Raw genomic sequence first — 20379 nt, 5'->3', positions numbered from 1 at the left:
TGAACTCATGCTTCCTTCATGCCTGAGTGTCCAAGTTGCTCCTTTACACCTGACAGGGGGGAGTTTCCCTGGTTGGACGTAGCGCATGGAAGGAACACGTTATTCCAACCAGTTCTTTTCCCCTCCATCAGGCGCCCCGGCTGGCCAGGGGGAGGCAGTTTAGTGACCAGGATTACTGCATGTTTTTGTGAGGGTACCTACCCTAGGGGACACGGGGAGAACATGCAAACTCCACACAGAAAGGCCCTTTCGCCAACCCCGCCTTCGGGTATGGGCACTGAAAGCAATAATATGTCAAAATATGAATTACCTTTAAAAAAAAATTAGGTATTCAGACAGCCAGCAATGGGTAGAACGCTCGCAAAAATTATTTAGTCTCTGTGACACATCTAGGGGGGCCGCAATCTGCATTCAAAGAGGTTCCTAGAAGCTTTGTCATTGGTCGAAAGAAACCTGGTCGCAGTGACTAACCAATCAGGAAGCAGACAGGCAAATCGACCAATGACAAAGCTTCTATAGAAACATCTTTGAATGCAGATTGCGGCCCCTAGATGTGTCACAGAGACTAAATCTTTTTTGGGAGCGTTCTACCCATTGCTGGCTGTCTGAATACCACAAAAATAAAAAATAAAAAGGTCATTAAAATGTTGACATTATATTGCTTATAGCAGCTAAGACCTGCATTAATTTCTACTTGCAAAAAATAGATTTCAACCTTACTACTACTTTGTACTACTAGGACTAAGACTAAAAAATATGTTAAAAAATAAATAAAAATAAAAGTTTTATGAAAATTTTATAATAATTATATAATAATATAATAAATTAATAATTTACATTTGGGGGATATCTTTCACAATAATGAATAAAACATGTTCTAGACATTCTAATGATCACAAAAAAACATACATTACAATTATTTTACCTACTTTTATTAGGGTAAAGGTCAAAAGTCTTAGGTTAAAAAATGTTCAAAATTGCAGAGTCCAGACATTTTTAATTTGTGTGAATTTCAGCCTCTGTGGGGGGTATTTAATATTTATATGCAAATATCATGACCAATGGCATTGAAATGGCATTGCAATGAACATCACTGATGACGTTTAGGTGAAAAAAGAACAGAAAAAAATTATAATAATTTAGTAATTGATTAAAATAAAATTGTTGCTAAAAAGCAACGCTGGGTCTTAGAGGGTTAATACAAGCGGAGACGTTTGTCTTGGGTACAAACATTTCCCAAGAACTGTTCCGCAAGCGTAGAAAAAAAGCGAAACAGTATCCGGGTCTGGTGAGTCGCGTGTGCACGAAACGAGCACGCGCGCAACAAATTAACGGGACAGCGCTCACGTAAATAGTTACGCTTGCGTTGTCGCACGCGACTGCTCCCCGGTACCCCGTGCAAAAACGCAGGTTGAAAAGGAACGATAGCCGCGTTATATCGCATCACGTTTGAAAGGCTCTTAAGGTCTTTTCCTGGGCCGTGGTGAGTGAACGCTTGTACACAGTCTAGTGAGTCTACTGTTCAGTGCACCGCATTTGCACACCGTTGAGTGTCTACTGTTAACATTGTCATTTAATCCATCCAAAGCATACTTTTTGTAAGCTATAGGATCATATCGTTTAGAGAAAGGAGCCGCAAATCAAGCTTGTTTTTGGTCTAAAAAAGAAGAATCTTAGATAATCACGTTATCCAGTCCAAATAGACTTTTTCACCGCACCGGAACCGCAGTGTTACAGGCGCATACAGGACTCTAATATTAACCGTAATCAATTGATATTAAAACAGGCGTCAAAAGGCGATGTCGGCGCTAAATGAGTGCACTGAACAAAGAATATCAATTCAACAAACTCTTCCATTTGAACCACACGGTGCTCTCTGTAGTTGAAAGAGAGAGACACACTTTGAGTGGACAATGAGTCGTTAAGGTACAATGTCAACCAGCTGTCAACAGGCAGGCTAAGAGAACAGAATAAACTGTGTGTGTGTGTGTTTGTGTGTGTGTGTGTGTGTGTGTGTGTGTGTGTGTGTGTGTGTGTGTGTGTGTGTGTGTGTGTGCGTGCGTGCGTGCATGCGTATTCTGTTGAGTGTTTATTATTCCAATTTCACTTTACAGAGCCGGCACAGGCTCTATTGACAGTACAATATAAATGTTACAGAGGCAGCATTGTATATTACTAAATAGTCCACAAGGGAAATCACCTGACTCTGGGAGATTTCTCCTGTGGACTAGTACGTGGGTGATCCAGAAGGAAGGTAAATGAGGTGTGATTGGATTGTTTGGGATTATAGCATTGCAGAAATACACTATTGGAATACTTTAATTAACTTGGAAATGGAGATCCAATAAAACACCAACATTGAAGAGGGGAGACATTTGGAAGTCATCGCACTGATCGCAGTGGAAAGAGGAAAACATCTCTTGTTCCATTAGGATTTTAACCCATTTTGGGTGGGAACCCCTTTTGGTGTTTTAAACATTATGTTATAATTTAGCTATTGAAAAATAGCAGATCTACAAGCTCGTAGCGCGCCACTCGGTGGTTTGTAGGTCTGCTATTTTTTTTAAATCGTGAAAATATTTATTTCAGAAAACTGGAGGATTTAGAAGAATTTTGAGGTAAGGCCTAAATGGGTTACGGTTCCTTTGAAATCCTATTGGAATTGTATTTCCAAATGTGATTGAACCGCTTCTGGTTCCCCCAAATGGCTGCTTTTCCACCGAAATAAATGTGGTTCTAGATTTGGTTCCGCTCTACATTCTTGGAACCTTGGTGCTTTTACGGAAACCGGCGGCCATTTTTTGGTTCGACTTCTAAACCAACTTTTAGGGTTCTTGAACTGATTCATTTTCAGTGTAAACAACTTCCTTCGGTTCCGGATCCCTAAGCCTTAACACAGTTGACCTGTGCGAGCACCAGAATCACTACCTACTGTAGTATAAACCACTTAACTAGTTGAATAATGTTCACTGGTGAGCTGGCTTCCATTATGTGACTAGTTAACTATTCAGCCAACATAATTTATTATCGAATACTGTTTATGAATGTTACGTATTGTTAACGACACACTACACTCATTCTGTTCTGTCGCTCAGACACAAGGCACCCTGGTCATTCTGTCATGGAAACAGCAAAAAATATAAGGCACACAGCTGGTAATGATATCTCTCTTCTTGTGTCCCTCTCACCAACTGTCCTGCACTGTCTCCCTCTCAGCTGTCCTATGTCTCTACTACACTGTCTCCCTCTCAGCTGTCCTATGTCTCTACTACACTGTCTCCCTCTCAGCTGTCCTATGTCTCTACTGCACTGTCTCCCTCTCAGCTGTCCTATGTCTCTACTACACTGTCTCCCTCTCAGCTGTCCTATGTCTCTACTACACTGTCTCCCTCTCAGCTGTCCTATGTCTCTACTACACTGTCTCCCTCTCAGCTGTCCTATGTCTCTACTACACTGTCTCCCTCTCAGCTGTCCTATGTCTCTACTACACTGTCTCCCTCTCAGCTGTCCTATGTCTCTACTACACTGTCTCCCTCTCAGCTGTCCTATGTCTCTACTACACTGTCTCCCTCTCAGCTGTCCTATGTCTCTACTACACTGTCTCCCTCTCAGCTGTCCTATGTCTCTACTACACTGTCTCCCTCTTAGCTTTCCAACTGTCCTTCTCTCCTACACTGTTTCCCTCTCAGCTTTCCTACTGCCTGTCTCTCCTATACTGTACAGTATCCCTCACAGGCAGCTGTCATACCGTCTGTCTCTCCTACAATGTCCCCCTCTCAGCTTTCCTACCGTCTGCCTCTCCAACTCAGCTTTCCTACCGTATGTCTCTTTTCCACAGTCTGTCTCGCAGCTTTCCTACTGTCAGTGTCTTCCACAATGTCTCCTTCTCTCCTCCTTAAGGCTCATGCATACTCCAGTTTGTGGAGATACTGTAGCGTATCACTGTTTTAGGTGATAGCTTATCACCTAAAACGGTGATAAGAGTTGAGGCCAAACTCCAACAATAGTTCATCGGGTGCTCCCCAATAACAATGAATGGCACGGGTATATACACACGGACGCACTTCGGCGTCAAGCCTTCTTCAGTGTATATCTCTGAATTGTTACCACCCACCTCTACTAGCCCACACAGACACACTTCAGTACGCAAGCAAGGCACCGTCTCTCTGTCACACAGTATGTCCTGCTGTACGGCTCTCCTACACAGCCTCCATTAGTGGGAAAACTAAAGTTAAACTACTCAAACAGCTCATCAACAAACATTTTAATTGATTGTTTAATTTCATGCACTGACCTGAAAATAGCTTTGGTGCTGTCACTTCCACATTTAAATCCATCAGCCCTGAGAGACAGAAAGACAGAAAGACAGAAAGAGAGACAGAGAAATATAGAGTTGGGACAGAAATGTTAGTATAATAATCTGCCTAAATCTGCCTTATATAGCGCCACCAGGAGGCCGACTTATGTGAAACACATAAGATTTTATTTTGTCGAACATGCGCGGATCCCGTGCTTGCGGTTAGGTTATGGTTTGAGGTAGGTTGTCGGTCTAACGACAGTCCGGTCCAATAGTATGTCGGAACTAAAGTAAGTAAGTAGCCTTGCCGAGCCATGAGGCCCATAGGGCAGGAGCCTATCTCCTGTTTCTGTAGCGTGAGGCAGCTTGATGTACAAGTACACCCCCTGGACATGACGCTAGTATGTCGCAGGGACTTACCAAGGGGCCAGCTAGGCACTCCAATGTTGAAGCGCTGGGCCCTAGTGGTAAGAGGAAGGACTGCAGGCGGACCCGTGGATTCATGACGAGGAAACCCCGTGCAGCTGAGCTTTAACATTGAGCGCTCGGTTGCACTTCCGCATTTGACCTCCAAATTTTGGAGGTCAAATGCAGAAATGCGCCCAAAAAGGCGGAAATAGACGGTCCCTCCGGCGGCTTCAAAACGCCACTGAGCAACTTCCACTGACATGAATAGCGGAGGGGGCGGAGCTTCACGCCAGTTCAGTCTCTATACTATTAATACTCTATGGCAGGGTTCCCCAATTAGTGGCACGCGGGCCATCTGCGGGGGGGGGGGGGGGGGGGGGGGGGGGGGTCCTAGATATAAATGGCATTAAATTGGGGTCAGTAGCCTCTGCATGTCAAACTGGGGGTACTTTTCAAATGGGGTCTTGCCCTGAACATTAATTTCAGGGCAAGACCTCGACCTCGCGCGTGCCGACTCGGCCCCCAGCCTGGTACCCTAGTCAAAATATGGCCCTTGAGGAAAATTTATTGGGGAACCCTGGGACCAACCCTTGATGCTGAGTGTCAAGCAGGGAGGCACTGGCCGGGTCTCATTTTTAGAGTCTTTGGTATGACCCGGCCGGGGATCGAACCCCGACCTCCCAGTCTCAGGGCGGACACTCTAACCACAAGGCCACGTTGCCCTATTATAGCGCCACCAGGAGGCACACTTTTTACCAAAAAAAACTAAAACATTTACGTTTATATTACTCCTGCACATTTTGTGCGAACATCACAAACATTCCTGACCTGTGCTCCGAAGAGCACTTTTTCTAGTTGTGATATGATTCTGTCAGCTCTAGATCCCTACATCATATATACAGAATCATCCAACAATTTGAATATTGTGGAAAACATCATATATACGCCTACTGTACATCATTTGTAATCATCAATATTTCACTTTATGTGCAATGAATCTAGAATATATTAAAGTTTCACTTTTTAATTATTACGAAACGGGGGGGGGGGACAAAACAAAAATTCAAATTGTTTATGAGTGGGGGCAGGGCTCCAGTGTGCGACCTATTAAGTCGCATAATATGCTACTTAAATTCTTAAAGGACAACTTTAGTTTTTTTCAACCAAGGTTCATGTTTTAGGTTGTTATTAGAGAAAGTAAAAGATGAGTGTCATTTATTTATTTATTTTGCTGCTGCTTTCTTTTGTTTTAGCTATTTTTGACAGAGGGGCGGGGGCATTCAAACATGGGGCAAAATACGTCTTTTTTTACAAAATATTATGGCTATTTATTTTTTTATTATTTACTATAGTCCTAAGATCACAGGATCTACTGAATGTGAAGGTAGCCTACTGGGGGGAAGCCACACTGTGTGTCATAGGCTCAATATGTCAGTTTGACATATTGAGATCCCGTGATCTTTTGTGACCAAATGTAATTTCTTGGGGTCTAGTAGGACTATAGTAAAGAATAAAAAATAAATAGATATAAAATGTTGTAAAAATAAGACGTATTTAGTAGGGCTGCGAATCTTTAGGTGTCCCACGATTCAATTCGATTCCGATTCTTGGGGTGACGATTCGATTCAAAGACGATCTTTTCGGTTTTTCCGATTCTCGATTCAAAAAAGATTTTTTTCCGATTCTAAAGCAGTTTTTTATTTTTATTAAAAACAATTAAATTGAATTTTAGCATGATCTACTCCAGTCCTCTGGCATGAAAGCAGAGTACATTTAGTAAAAAGCTTGTATAATTGTAAAGGTTTTATCAACTGAATGATTTAAACATACAAAGGTTAAATCCAAGAGTAAGAACATGTCTCATTTGTTTAGCTTGCACAAATTTGAACCAGTACAAAAGTTACAAAATCTCTTCTCACTCAATACCAGAACAATACATTAGTATTAAACCTAATATCAACCTAAAACATGAACCTTGGTTGAAAAAAACTAAAGTTGTCCTTTAAGGTGCGAGTAAAATTTGAACGAGGTGCTACTTATTGCTTTCACTCCCCGCCTCAACCATGAAGCACGGGCGATAAGAAAATATTACTTTATTCTTGCTCATTCCGCCGAGTCTCGCCTCCTCTCTCTCTCGCTCGCTCCCTCTCTTTTTCTTTGTATAGCGTGGTATACAAGGCATGAACACCATTTTTTGAGGGGCGCTAGCCCCTCCTATATTCAGCTATTAGTGTAGATTTTCGTCCTACACAAACTTAAATTCCCATTGACAATGAATGGACAATTTCACGTCAGTGTCTGAGCAAATCGGCTATATTCGTCTTACAAACATTAAATTCCCATAGACTATGATTGGAGAATTTTACGTCATAGTGTCTGAGCAAATCGACATGTTACGTCATAATGATGTACGATGATAAGAGCGCCCCTCACTTCACACGGGTGTGATTAGTATTATTATACGCTCAATTACACACCTAAAAGCTTACTTACATGACTAAAGTTTAGAAGAAACATAAGAACAAGTAAACTTTCCACTGGGGAATTCCATGATGTACGTTGGAGGAGGAAACGTCAATTCTATTGGACAGACAGGCGGGCGTGTACCTGAAACTCAGTGTCCCATTGGTCCTGAGGTCCAGCAGCTGGAGACTGTCGTCACGGCAACAGGAGAGCAGCTGCCTCTGATAGGGACAGATGTCCAGTGATGTCACCTTCTCCTGAACACACACCTCCCGAGTACAACGACACATCCTGCGTGCGCGCACACACGCACGCGCACACACACGCACATGCACACGCGCACACATGCACACACACACGCACACACACACACACACACACACACACACACACACGATTGTTTTATGGTCGACAATCTCTAATTGTGCATTTCTTATTCATTATCCCTTTAAAATGAAACTAGGAACTGTCATCTGTCTTTCTGTCTTACTGTCTCCCATCTATTTCTCTCTCTCTCTCCACATGGGTGTGTGACTTGTTGCTAGGTAACAGGGCAAGATGGGGGAGTTGTCGTTATGAAGGCTGAGGGGTGTGTGTGTGTGTGTGGTGTGTGTGTGTGTGTGCGTGCGTACCTGCTGTCCCACATTCTGATCTTGCCGTCGTAGTGTCCGCTGATCAGACTGTTGACGGAACACACGACGTCGCTACAGTACGACAACACCTCCACCGTGTTCACACCTGAACGACAAGCAGCAACACACAGCTGTTAAAAGGGTTTCACGACGTTCCTTTTCATATACATTTTTATTTTTCCATTATTCTTTAACCCATAGGAAAAAAAAAGTCTTCCGAAAGAATATATATTCAGAGATTTGTGCCGCATTTTCACGAATTTTCTAAAATAGCAGACCTACAAGCTCGTAGCGCGCCACTCGGTGGCGCGCTACGAGCTTGTAGATCTGCTATTTTTTCAATAGCTAAAGTATAACATAAGGCTTAGTTAAAACACCAAAAGGGGTTCCCGTTCAGAATGGGTTAAGGTTTTATGACACCCCCAAAAAACCCGAACTTTGAACATTCAGTGGATTTTCTGTGGTCTGGAGTTTTCTCTGGGGTTCGGTAGCCTTTTGAGCTCCATTGAAAACAAAACAAAACAGTGGAAACAGTGACATCTGCTGGCAAATCCCCATTGACATATATGGGATTTGCACAAACAGCAGGAGAATTCAGTATTTTAGCTGTGACATGAGCGCCCCCCTCCTGAAATACTTCCGGGTCCTACTTTTGTGTTGCTTTTGTGTCCCCATAGAGTTATACTGTGACGCTCCGTCGGACTAAATCTGAGAAGAAAACAACCACAAAAGTCTCATTTTACCGCTTTCCTCGCAACAACAAAGCTGCGCTGCTCTCCCAAATCTGGCTGTGACAGGCCGTCTGCCCCACACTGAATACTATCGCCATTTTATTTCATTGTGTCAACTAAATCCTCATTAATTGCAAACTAGATTAAACATACTCAAGCCTGCACACATCCCGGACGTAACGTAGCACTACAAAATGACGTTGGACTTAAATACTGAATCAGAGCACTTGTTTGAGCCAGAAAACCCCCAGACCAGATAGTATAGCTGGTCTGGGGTCTGGCAGCATCCAGTCAGTCAGTTCTTACATGCTGCTCTGTGCAGATCCCAGGTCTTGAGTGTTCTGTCTGCGCTGGCCGTTACAACCTGATGAACACCTGGCCTGAACCGGACCGATGTCACCTTACGATTGTGACCCGTCAGACACACCTACACACACACGCACACGCACACACACACACACACACAGCGTTTATCATTCTGACAGGCAAACACAGTACTTTGGTGAGTGAAACCATTAGGTTGGTAATGTACTAATGTTATTTATTCTTCCTTCTCCATAAATAAAGTGCTTTGGTTTTTTTAATGCAATGTTTTTGTCTCTAACCTTCTAACTTTTTGGTTCTAACTTTTTGGAGTAAACTAGATTTTTTGCCTTGAACCCCACTGTGTTTGGGAACCACTGCTTTAAAACACAGTTGGATGCCTATTGCTGTGTCAGACTCAGAATCAGGTCACATCAAAGTAGAAAAGTGGGTTTTTGTGTGTAATTATCATTGTGTCATTTTACCAAGAAAGGGAAGAATAGCTTCCTTTGCTACAAGACTGTACAACTAAAAGATTGTGTGTCAAGATGACCTCCAGTAGAATACAATGACCGTGACAGCCATGCCAACATGACATGACTATTATAATCTTCTCTTCTGGCAGAGAACAGTATATCGTCTCTGTCGGGTGGAAACCTCATACTGTTACTTTTCAGGATTCTAATGAATAAATAGCAAAATAAATCTGCTACTTTTGTGCAATGCTGTAGTATCAAGTAGTTTTACAAACTCAAAGTATGAGCTCGTAAATAGTCTACTTTTGATGCTTTCGTTAGAAGCTGTAGTATAGTAGTATGGCATTCATTTACGAAAAACGTAAAATATGCATATAAGACGTTTCTGCTCGACTGCAACGATATCGTGACTGATTGTGTTTACTGCATCATGGCTGGGGATTATGGGAGAACTGACAGTATAGTTACCTTGGGAACAGAGTCATCGAGACACCACAGAAGAGCCGACTTATCATAGGATCCAGCTATAAGCTTAGTGCCCTGGAGAACACACACACAAAGTTAGTATCTGTCTCCAGTAAAGTCATAATTGTAGTGTAGTGAGTGAGTGAGTGAGTGAGTGAGTGAGTGAGTGAGTGAGTGAGTGAGTGAGTACCAAATGGTTAAACTCTATACTGGTGATTCCCTCTGTGTTTCCATCTAGTGTTGCTCTGTGCTTCAGTGAGCCTGAAAAACAAACGCACGCAGCCTTGTATTAGATACCTTGTGATGTCTTGTCATTATTAACCCATTCTGACCTGAGATCAGATTTCATACGAGGTTTCCACCGGACACACACTGGTCTGATTAACCCATTCTGACCTGAGATCAGATTCTAAAAATGTCAGTCGTCAGTCGATTTTTCAAAAATAGCAGACCTACAAGCTCATAGCGCGCCACTCGGTGGCGCGCTATGAGCTTGTAGATCTGCTATTTTTCAATAGCTAAAGCATAACATGATGCTAACACCAAAATGGGTGCCCGTTCAGAATGGGTTAACAGAACACAATGCACGATGTGAGCTTGCAGATCGGCTATTGTCCATGCCCATACATTTTAATGAATAAGGTCCTTGGTTTGGTCAGCCACTGAACGTCACACACACACTGTGACGTCTCTATGCGTACCTGCGTGGACGTCCCAGAGTTTAATGAGGCAGTCCGTTCCTCCCGTCGCCAACACGTTGGAGTTGGAGCTGAACCTCACAGCATTAATGCCTTGCTCATGAGCATCCTAGAGAGAGAGAGAGAGAGTGTGTTTGAGGTCTGTGAGTGTGTGTGTGTGTGTGTGTGTGTGTGTGTGTGTGTGTGTGTGTGTAGGGTTGTACCAGAATGTGTAGGGCTCTAGTAGGGACCCTGGCTGCTAGACAGAACCCTATTCGACAGCAATTCTCTTCCTCCTGAGAGTCCTGACTGGACACCTTCCTCTTCCTGCTGCACGCAAGCACACACGCAGGCACGCACACACGCAGGCACGCACACACGCAGGCAGGCAGGCACGCACACACGCAGGCACATGCTTTCGTTAGAAGCTGTAGTATAGTAGTATGGCATTCATTTACGAAAAACGTAAAATATGGATATAAGACCTTTCACACACACACACACACACACACACACACACACACACACACACACACACACACACACACACACACACACACACACACACACACACACACACACACACACACACACACACACACACACACACACACACACACACACACACACACACACACACATTCATCAAAATTAATGACAAGAAATGTTCGTCGACTACCGTTTTTCACTGACGAAAAGGGAGGGACTAGTGGAGAAGATAACCAGTACAACTAAAAGAGTCATTTTATGTTTGGTTGCGCTCGGGTGTCGCGACACACTATGAGCTTGTATATCGGCTATTTTCGACATGCAACCAAGTGTAAAATCAGCCCACAATATTTATCTCAAATTAATTATCTGTGGAACCGAGTCAAATTAAATGAAATTCCTACAATTCCAAGTGCTTGTCAGGGTGGTCAAATATGATTATTTTGGGTGAGAAGTTGAGAACCACTGGGCTAGATAAGATTCAGATCAATGAATCAATGAGAACTCACTCAAACAGCTCCCTGAAAGAGGTCAGGAGACGTGATGGCGGTGCAGATGACGATCTGGGAAAGAAAAACGTTTGAAATGATCGACTAACAGGTAGTTATTATTATTGTTATTAATTTAAACAAAAATAACTACCTTGGTCACATCATCAAAGTACACCTGATTGGTGATTGTTAACAGCTTGACCACTGAATCAGTGCTCAGCGCAGGTACCTGAATAGACGAGGTTTCTCTGAGGATGGAGAACTGGGGGCGCTCACAGAACTACAGCTTCCGGAACTACTAAAGCTTCCGGAACTACAACAGCAGAAAAAGAAAAGATGGGAGAACTACATTACACATCGTGCACAGGGTAAATAAGATATCAAGTAAAAAAGTGTGACTCCTCGAGAACAGATCACAAGGACGCTGCAGAGATTTATTTGCAACGCAAATAAATACGGATGTTCCGATACAGATAGATACCAGTATCGGCAAAGCAACCAACACTGCTTATAATGCTCGTATCGGTGAGTATGCCAATCTAAGCCATTGCGATTTTCACATGAGATTTCGTTTACAGTCATATTGTGAATATTTCAGTCGATGTGACTCTTACTGTACTATTTACATTATTATTTTACTAACTTTAACAATTACTAATATAATGTGTATTTATTCCTAGAGCAGTGGTTCTCAAACCTTTTCATTTCAAGGAATCCCATAGAGTTACAGACCTGTAAGGGTCCATTTGCACACTCTCAAGAGTTACAGACCTGTAAGGGTCCATTTGCACACTCTCAAGAGTTACAGACCTGTAAGGGTCCATTTGCACACTCTCAAGAGTTACAGACTTGTAAGGGTCCATTTGCAAGGAACTCTGAGGGACCCCACTTTGAGAACCACTGTCCTAGATGTATTTAAATTACACACTGGTATTGGATCGGTACTCAGTATCGACCGATACGCAAGTAGTGGTAATTTGAATCGGTATCAGGAAGGGGAAAATATAATCAGTGAATCTCTAACACAAAATAACAGATCCATGTGTCTAGTGGGAGAATGTGTTGTACATTCTTACATTTCCAGGGTGATGTGGCTGCTGGCAGCTTTCTCCAGGTCCCTCTGTAGTCTCACGTCTCGCATTCTGACATACAAGACACATTTACTTTTATTAGTTTCGTGTTACTGTTACCAGAATAATAAAAATAAAATAAATCACACCCGTGTACAGTGAGGGGCGCTCTTATAATCATACATCATCTCATTATAGCCAATCACAATTTGCGTCCTCACTTTTATCTTCAATATGTGTACTTTGCTCAGCCAATCAAATCATCGCTATGAAAGGACATCGCTCTCAAAGGGCACCTACGGACAGAGACGGATTAACCCCCACGAGGGCCCCTGGGACGGGATTTTTTGGGGGGGCCTCCATAGTGTTAATAATGTTTTTTTGTGTTTTTATCATCTTTTCAACCTAAATTTAACTAAATCAACAGCCAATGAAGGGCCCCAGGAGCCCTTTTCAGGGCCTCAAACCCAGTACCATACGGTTCAATTTCCCCAAAGGGCCCCTGAGAGCCAAGGGCCCCTGGCCCAATGGTCAATTTGGCCCTGCCTATGGACGGCTGCAATTCGAAACCTCCACCCCACCCCCCTTTTTTGATTCAGCTAGTGTAGATTCTAATACTAACACAAACATTAAATGCCATTGACAATGAATGGCTAATTTACGTCATATGTATGGATGATGTACGATGATAAGAGGGCTATTATTATTGAGAGCTAGCGCCCCTCATATAATAATCAATAATAGCAATAATGTTATTATTACTGCTATTATCATGCACAAATGTAAAATCTGTAGTTCTGTGAAATGGTGGTAGACTCCCACACTCTGGCTTACATACTGAACAGGTTATACTTGTGTTTGAAGTGGTTGTATAGAGCGTCGCAGTCCCGCACCCGACAGGGGCCCAGGAAATAATTCCCAGTTCATTTTCCCAATAGACTTTTCAAAAGGTATTTATTTAAAGACGTTTGTTTACGCCACGGACAAAGCCAACTCTTGTTGTGACAAATCATGACAATAAACGCAATGTTTTGGGCAGATCAAATAATTAGTCATTACTAACTCTTACTAATTATTTGATCGGCGGCCCAAAACATTGTGTTTATAGATGGTCATGTTTTGTCACAACAAGAGTTGGCTTTGTCCGCGGCGTAAACGTCTTTAAATGAATACTTTTTGAAAAGCCTATGGGGAAAATGAATGGGGAAATATTTCCTGGACCCTCGTCGTTCTGAAAGGGGGCGGGACTGCGACGCTCTATTGTACTGGTGTGTGTGCTGGTTGTACTGTACTGGTTATAGTGGCGTTTGAATATATATTCTTTCAGTTTGCTTCTGGGCGGTCCCTGGAATAACATATTTTCAGATGGGGGTTGGCGGCCAACTACATATATTTTTGAGGGTCCTTGACATGAAAATGTCTGAGAATAGAAACATGGGTTTTTCAGAAAACTGTCGGGATTTAGAAGACTTTTTTTTATTTTGACGTTTGGCCTAAATGGGTTAAAGAGAAATAAAATATCACAACTGAAAAGAAAAAGTCCTAATATGCGATTAGTGAAAGGAGCCTCCCATACTAGCGTGGTTTACTAAACAATTAACACAATATATATAGAATTCTGATGTTTTTGTAATATTGGAAGATGACTGCACATAACTGAAAGCAGCCCGTCTACAAGGTGAGAGAGAGCTTGTAGATCGGCTACTTCCATAGAAGGCATGCTGACTTCTATGGAAGTTCCAAATGGAAGTTCCGAATGACTGAGAACTTTAATCCATGAGGTCGTATTGTACGGACCATAGTACTGTTTGTACTCGTATCGGTCGAAGCGTGCGGCTGTGTTCGTACTGGTTGTATGAATCGGTTGAGGTGTTCGCTGTGGTTGCAATTAAATCGATATGGCAATAATCGTATCGTATGTAGATCTGCTATTTTGCAATAGCTAAAGCATAGCATAATGCTAACACCAAAAGGGGTTCCCGCCCAAAATGGATTAAATATCATCTACTACGTTTTTCAAATTGGTTTGGAAACTTTAAAATTATAAATATATTTGTCAAAACATCAGCATTGGGACTCGTGTGTGTGTGTGCATTGTGATACGTGTCGATCGTGAGGCGTGTGTGTGGCGGCGTTTGTACTGGTTGTAGCGGTTGAGGCGTGCGGCTGCCTGCTGTTTGCTGGCGATCAGCTCCTCCAACACGTCGTGGCCGACACCCTGCTGCTGGCGGTAGGCCCGGTCCAGCTCGCGGTGTCTCTCCAGCAGGAGGTCGTAGGTCATCTTCAGAGCCCGGTTGTCCTCCTGCACCTCGCACACGTGGACCTGTAGAGAGCCGTGCTCGCGCTCCAGGGAGGACACGCAGCTCTGGTAGACGGACAGACTGTGGAGATAGACACACAAGGGTAGAAGATGGGGGTTACGCAATTCAAAATGGTTTTCAAGAGTCAAAGGGGCTCTGCCCTCGATGAGCTCATAGTAACTACTTCACCGTGAGTGACATACACACAGCCACAATACTAGAGGGAGCGACAACGATCTGGTACCACCCAATTATAGAACAAACATGGGCAAATTCTGTTTGGAATGCCCCGACAACTAAAAAAATCACACCCTTGTGAACTGAGTGGTGCAACCCCCCCCCCCCCTCTCTCTCTCATTAGCAGGCAACAGTGCAGCACTCTCTCTCTCTCTCTCTCTGTTTCTGGCACAACAGCGCGCCTACTAGTACTAATAGTCATACTCGTGCTCATTAACCAAAACAGACACACATACTGTAGGTGAACCAACACAGACACACATAGGTGAACACGGACATTGCTGGTTGTAGGAGTGGTTGCACCACTCAAAAAAAAGTGGATCACTGGCTTCCTTCAAAATAGGCCTGAAAATCCACCTTTCAGAAGGCCAAAAGTGGATCCTTTGGATGTTATCCAAAACTTTTAGCTCAAATAACTGTACTTGTGCCGTTTACATTTCTGTCTAATAAAGTATTCAATCAATCAAACACGGACGGACAGACAGACAGACACTTAACAGACTTAACCCATTAAGACCTGAGGCCGATTCTACAAATCTTTTCTAAATCCTAACTGTTTTCTGAAAGACTTATGTTGCTTCATCAGTGGTTCTCAAACGGCATCATGTCAAGGACCACCCAGAATGATACGATATGGCTAAAACTTAAAATGACACGGATGCTTTCCACGTCTAAATGAGGTTTCACGACGAGACAGAATGTGAGTGTTAAAGCCCATAACAAGCTTGTAGATTGTCTGTTTTCACTGAATGCTGGCCCCAACATGAACGCTGTGGTTAATGTCTGGTTAGGAACACTGCTACATTCTCAAAGTTATCTGTAGTTCAAGTTCAAGAGTTCAAGTTCACTTTAGATATTCACAAATTCCAGTTAGACAGGTCTGACAGAGACACACACACACAGTCGCACACACACACGTTACCTAACTTGTTGTTCCTCCAGAATTTTGTCTCTGACATTTCTCAGCTGCTGAAACTCCACAACCTGCATGACCAGCTGAAACATGACAACTTTATTAGCCTACTATTAAATATTACTATTACCTGTCTATCACTATTATGAATATTTACAAGTAGGAATGGTAGTGGTGGTAACACTAGGATGATGGTATTAGTAGTAAATACTAGTAGTAATGGTAGATGTAATACCAATTAATCAGCCTGATGAATTGAATACAGTGACAGGACCTTAATGGAAACAAGCCCCGAGGGACTATTTGGGTTATGCTTTGTGCATTTTTTTATATATAAATCTGTGTCACTGTGCCTTTTTTGCAAACTGTTAATAAAGTACCGGTATTCATTCATTAATTCAATCAATCAAAAAAGACTCAGGCGACTTGGGAATTAGAAGGTCCCCGGTTCGATTACCGGCTCCCCGCATGCTTTGCAAGGCTCAGCCGTTGGTGTGTGAATGTATGGCTGAATACAATGCACATTTTAAAGTGCTTTGGCTAAAGGTGCTAAGTAAATGCATACAGTAGTAGGAACGGTAATAGCAGTAATATGATAAAGAGGCATATCTCCACCAGGCCAGGTGACCTACCCAGGGCCATATCAGAGGCAGAATGTGACATGACATTGGCAGGGATGATGGGTGGTTGACTAGGATAGGCGTAATGGCGTATACATGTGTTGATGCGCTTTTATATTAGGCATTTTAATGTCGGAGCGCGCCGCAAATCTGTCATCATAGCAGCAGTGCTGGAATAAATGCAACTGTTTGATGTACGTAGCAGCATTGGTTCGCAGAAGATCCATCCCATAGCCTGGTGGTACGGTGGCTATGAGATTATGATTTCACACCAAACACACTAATTGTGAAACGGCGTTGTGAAAGATATTTCGGGATCAACTTCGCTGAACAGTGTACTAGTTTGCGACTTGGTCTCGGACTCACACACACACACCAAGTTGTGAAAACATACCTCCACCATTTCCGTTCTGACCTGACGGCGGTAATAACTAGTAGGAATAGTGGTCATGGTATTAGTAGTAACTAATTATAGTGACTCTGGGTGAGAGGCGAGCATCTGCCAAATGGCTAAATTGTCAATTGCAATAGTACTTCTCCTGTGGTTTTATTCAGCTTGGCATTCTGGGAAGCCAGGGATGACAAGGAGTCACTGGCAGCCAACCTGAAACAAACACACACACACACACACACTCAATGTGAAAGTAAAAATTATGCACACAACACGTTGCACTGCTAGTGCAACGTGCTACTGCTAGTGATTTGCAAGATAATAGATTAGCCATGGAGACACACACACACACACACACACACACACACACACACACACACACACACACACACACACACACACACACACACTCTTACTTTGTTGTACATAGAAATCCTTTGGTGAAGCTGTTTTTCTCCAATAGAAATCCTTTGGTGAAGCTGGTTTTCTCCAATAGTCTGGTGTCTGGAGAGAACACAGACAAAAACAGTAGATGCACCTTTAGAAAACAACATGTCAGTGCAAAACCACAGGACTACTATTAACTATGTTACTACTTGGGATAGCTTCCCTTCTCAGTCAACTTGAGTTAATATTAGTATATTAGCCAAAACCACTGGCTACTGTTGCAGTGCACTCTATTCAAGCAGAGCAGAGGCTCAGTAGTAACAAGTAACTGAAAGCCAGCAATTTAATGATTCACTTTTGTTATTTTAAATCTGCCTCTTTCTTAACCAACCGTGGAGACACTAGAGCAGCTCAGACAACTTTATTAGCCTCTTTACATAAATAAGGTGCCGCATATTAGGACAATAAGTGACTGACATGATGTGACTGATGTTACATCTTCCTCAGTCATGTATCAGTAGTGGTTGGTCGTCAGAAACCACTTAAACCCTATATACTTTATCCATCAGGGTACCACAGGGGTCTAGGTCTCATCTTCTTTTCTCTCTACAGAACATGTCTTCGCAGAATATTGCTGCTGTATTTCGGCGAATGTTCGTCCACAGAAAAGGGACACTACTATTTACCGGTATTATGTAACAAGTAGGCTGAAGTTCTATTTTCATACTTGTTCCTGGCTCAGAAACTGTTTGCCCCCTAAACACTTAAGTGTTACATAACATATTATGAACATGTGAAGAAAAACTAGGACAGGAAATTAGAAAACAGCTGACCGTAGCAGTTTAGAAATGTGTGAAATGTTCACATGTAGAAGAACAATATAGTCATTCTTCAGAAAAAGATAATACTATCTGTAAAAATCCGGCCTCAGCTGCCTGACTCAGACGACACACTTATCTGCATCCTGTAAGCATATTGATAACCAACCAGTAGTGTGTTGTCATGTGTTCTCCGCGCCTGCTGCTCACAATGGATCTTCACCCACCACCCAAAAGGGATCATATGGAGACTTCTAGTCCTCTCTAGGCCTTGGAGATGGTCGCCCTTTTCATCATTACACTATCCTTTCCTTATGTAAAGAGACTTTGGTACTACTAAATTTGAGCTACTACTATTATTATTATATCACTTTGTGTGAATTATTTTGCTGTGAAATTGATTGCTTGATTGATTACTTTGTTAGAATTTAAGACATACATGTAAATAGCATGAGGAATATTAAGACATTTGAGATAAAAAGTCCTGGGGACTGGGCACCTCAAAAGGCCCTTAAAACAAGGCTCTAAACTTCCCAGAACAAACTGGTCAGGCTACTACTTGGCCTCACTCCCTGAACCCACCTCACCCCTGCCCACTTTGACAGGCTGGAATGGCTTAGGGTTGTAGACAGAGTACAGCATCTTGCAATGGGTCTGGTCCACAAGATTCGCTACACCACCAAGATACCCATGTACCTGTCTAATTACTTCCTTAATGTCAACGAAGTCCACACCCACAACACCAGAGGGAGTTCAACAAACCATGTGCAACCCAGATTGGGCACAAACAAGGGACTAAATTCATTTCGCTCCTATTCCACCAAAATGTGGAACACCTGCCTTCCCATTCCCACTAGCCCCCATAACCCCCCCCCCCCCCCCCCCTTTTCCCCTCACTGTTTGTTTCTTCCCAGTTTACCTCCTTTTATGATGATATAAAAGTGTATATTAGTTCTTTTAAATTCTTTAAAATCCCTATTTAGGATTGATTTTAAAATTATTTTACTTGTCTATAAAGCTCTCAATGGTCTTGCACTTTCCTACCTACATGACTGCCTGCCTAAATATGTCCCAAACCGCCCCCTAAGGTCTTCCACTGCTGGCCTTCTCGCTTTGCCTAAAAAAATGGCAACTAAAAAATACGGGGAAGCAGCTTTTTGCTTCTACGGACCGTCGGCATGGAACAAGCTCCCACTGTACCTTCGTCAGGCAGCCTCTGTAGACATTTTTAAAGCTCAGCTCAAGACCCACTTCTACAACATTGCTTTTAATTGATCTTTTATTTTTTGTTATTCATGTCCTCACTGTATTGCATTACTGCTTGTTTTTTAATGTCGTTGCCTTGCTTTTCTTTTATTCTCCATTGTTCTGTAAAGCACTTTGAGCTGCATTTCATGTCATGAAAGGTGCTTAAGGTGCTATACAAATAAAGTTTTATTATTATTATTATTATTATTAAAACAATTTTTATCAAAATATTTATACACGATAACGTTAACGTGACAATCTGCATAATGAGTAGTACTTTAACTTCTCATGGGTATATTTTGTGCCAATACTTTTGTACAGAATGTTTTATTATCGGACTTTTACTTGCAAGTTGTAACAGAGTGGTTCTACATTGACAGTATTCATACTTTTACTTAGACATTTAGTTATTTTTCCAACCACTGATCTTATGAATACAATATAAAAACGTACAGAAGCGGACGAGGTCTTGGAACTTGGCGTGTTGATGTTTATCTCTGCTTCTCAGCTGTTTGACGATGTGATTCTTCCAGACATCCTCCTCCGCTGCTGGACTCTTCATCTTCTTCATTCTTCCTGGATCTCTCATCAAAACACTGCCGCTCATCATAGCAGCGACTGAAACCTTTTATAAATGTCTGTAAAAACAACAAACTGGTCACTTTTAGTTTCGATTTTTGATAGCCATAAATCGTCGCACAAGTGTCTCGCGCTGCCATTTGCCATAAACAGAGATGGAAAAGTACACACTCAGTCAATCGCAGTTGTTACTCTCCTTTTCCGGGATGTTTACGTCACACGGAACACGTGGATAGGAGGAAAAAGGGTGTGTGTGCGTGTGACTTGTGTGTGTGTGTGTGTGTGTGTGTGCGTGTGTGTGTGTGTGTGTGTGTGTGTGTGTGTGTGTGTGTGTGTGTGTGTGTGTGTGTGTGTGTGTGTGTGTGTGTGTGTGTGTGTGTGTGT

The 20379-nt window shown here is 42.6% G+C and overlaps 1 protein-coding gene across 2 annotated transcripts in view; it reads right to left on the bottom strand.

The window, feature by feature from the left end:
- Nucleotides 1-20148, bottom strand: part of LOC310864907 (uncharacterized protein) — a 56773-nt gene extending 36625 nt beyond the window's left edge. The window contains exons 1-16 of one of the 2 annotated variants that reach the window (XM_083773737.1): nt 19870-20148; nt 17380-17467; nt 17107-17176; nt 15962-16035; nt 14644-14883; nt 12509-12574; nt 11662-11745; nt 11451-11504; nt 10677-10782; nt 10477-10582; nt 9966-10036; nt 9779-9850; nt 8838-8958; nt 7801-7906; nt 7313-7459; nt 4295-4342 (exon numbers count right to left, since the gene is read on the bottom strand). In XM_083773737.1, coding sequence (XP_083629863.1) covers nt 4295-4342; nt 7313-7459; nt 7801-7906; nt 8838-8958; nt 9779-9850; nt 9966-10036; nt 10477-10582; nt 10677-10782; nt 11451-11504; nt 11662-11745; nt 12509-12574; nt 14644-14883; nt 15962-16035; nt 17107-17176; nt 17380-17467; nt 19870-20026 — 1610 coding nt within the window. In that variant the 5' untranslated portion in view covers nt 20027-20148. The remainder of the gene's footprint in view (nt 1-4294; nt 4343-7312; nt 7460-7800; nt 7907-8837; nt 8959-9778; nt 9851-9965; nt 10037-10476; nt 10583-10676; nt 10783-11450; nt 11505-11661; nt 11746-12508; nt 12575-14643; nt 14884-15961; nt 16036-17106; nt 17177-17379; nt 17468-19869) is intronic. The other variant, XM_083773738.1, reaches the window with a different exon arrangement.
- Nucleotides 20149-20379: the final 231 nt, after the last annotated feature.

This window comes from Protomyctophum parallelum, assembly GCF_964188405.1.
Source record: "Protomyctophum parallelum genome assembly, chromosome: 9".
Lineage (NCBI taxonomy): Eukaryota > Metazoa > Chordata > Actinopteri > Myctophiformes > Myctophidae > Protomyctophum > Protomyctophum parallelum.
This window is presented reverse-complemented; position numbering and strand designations above follow the sequence as displayed.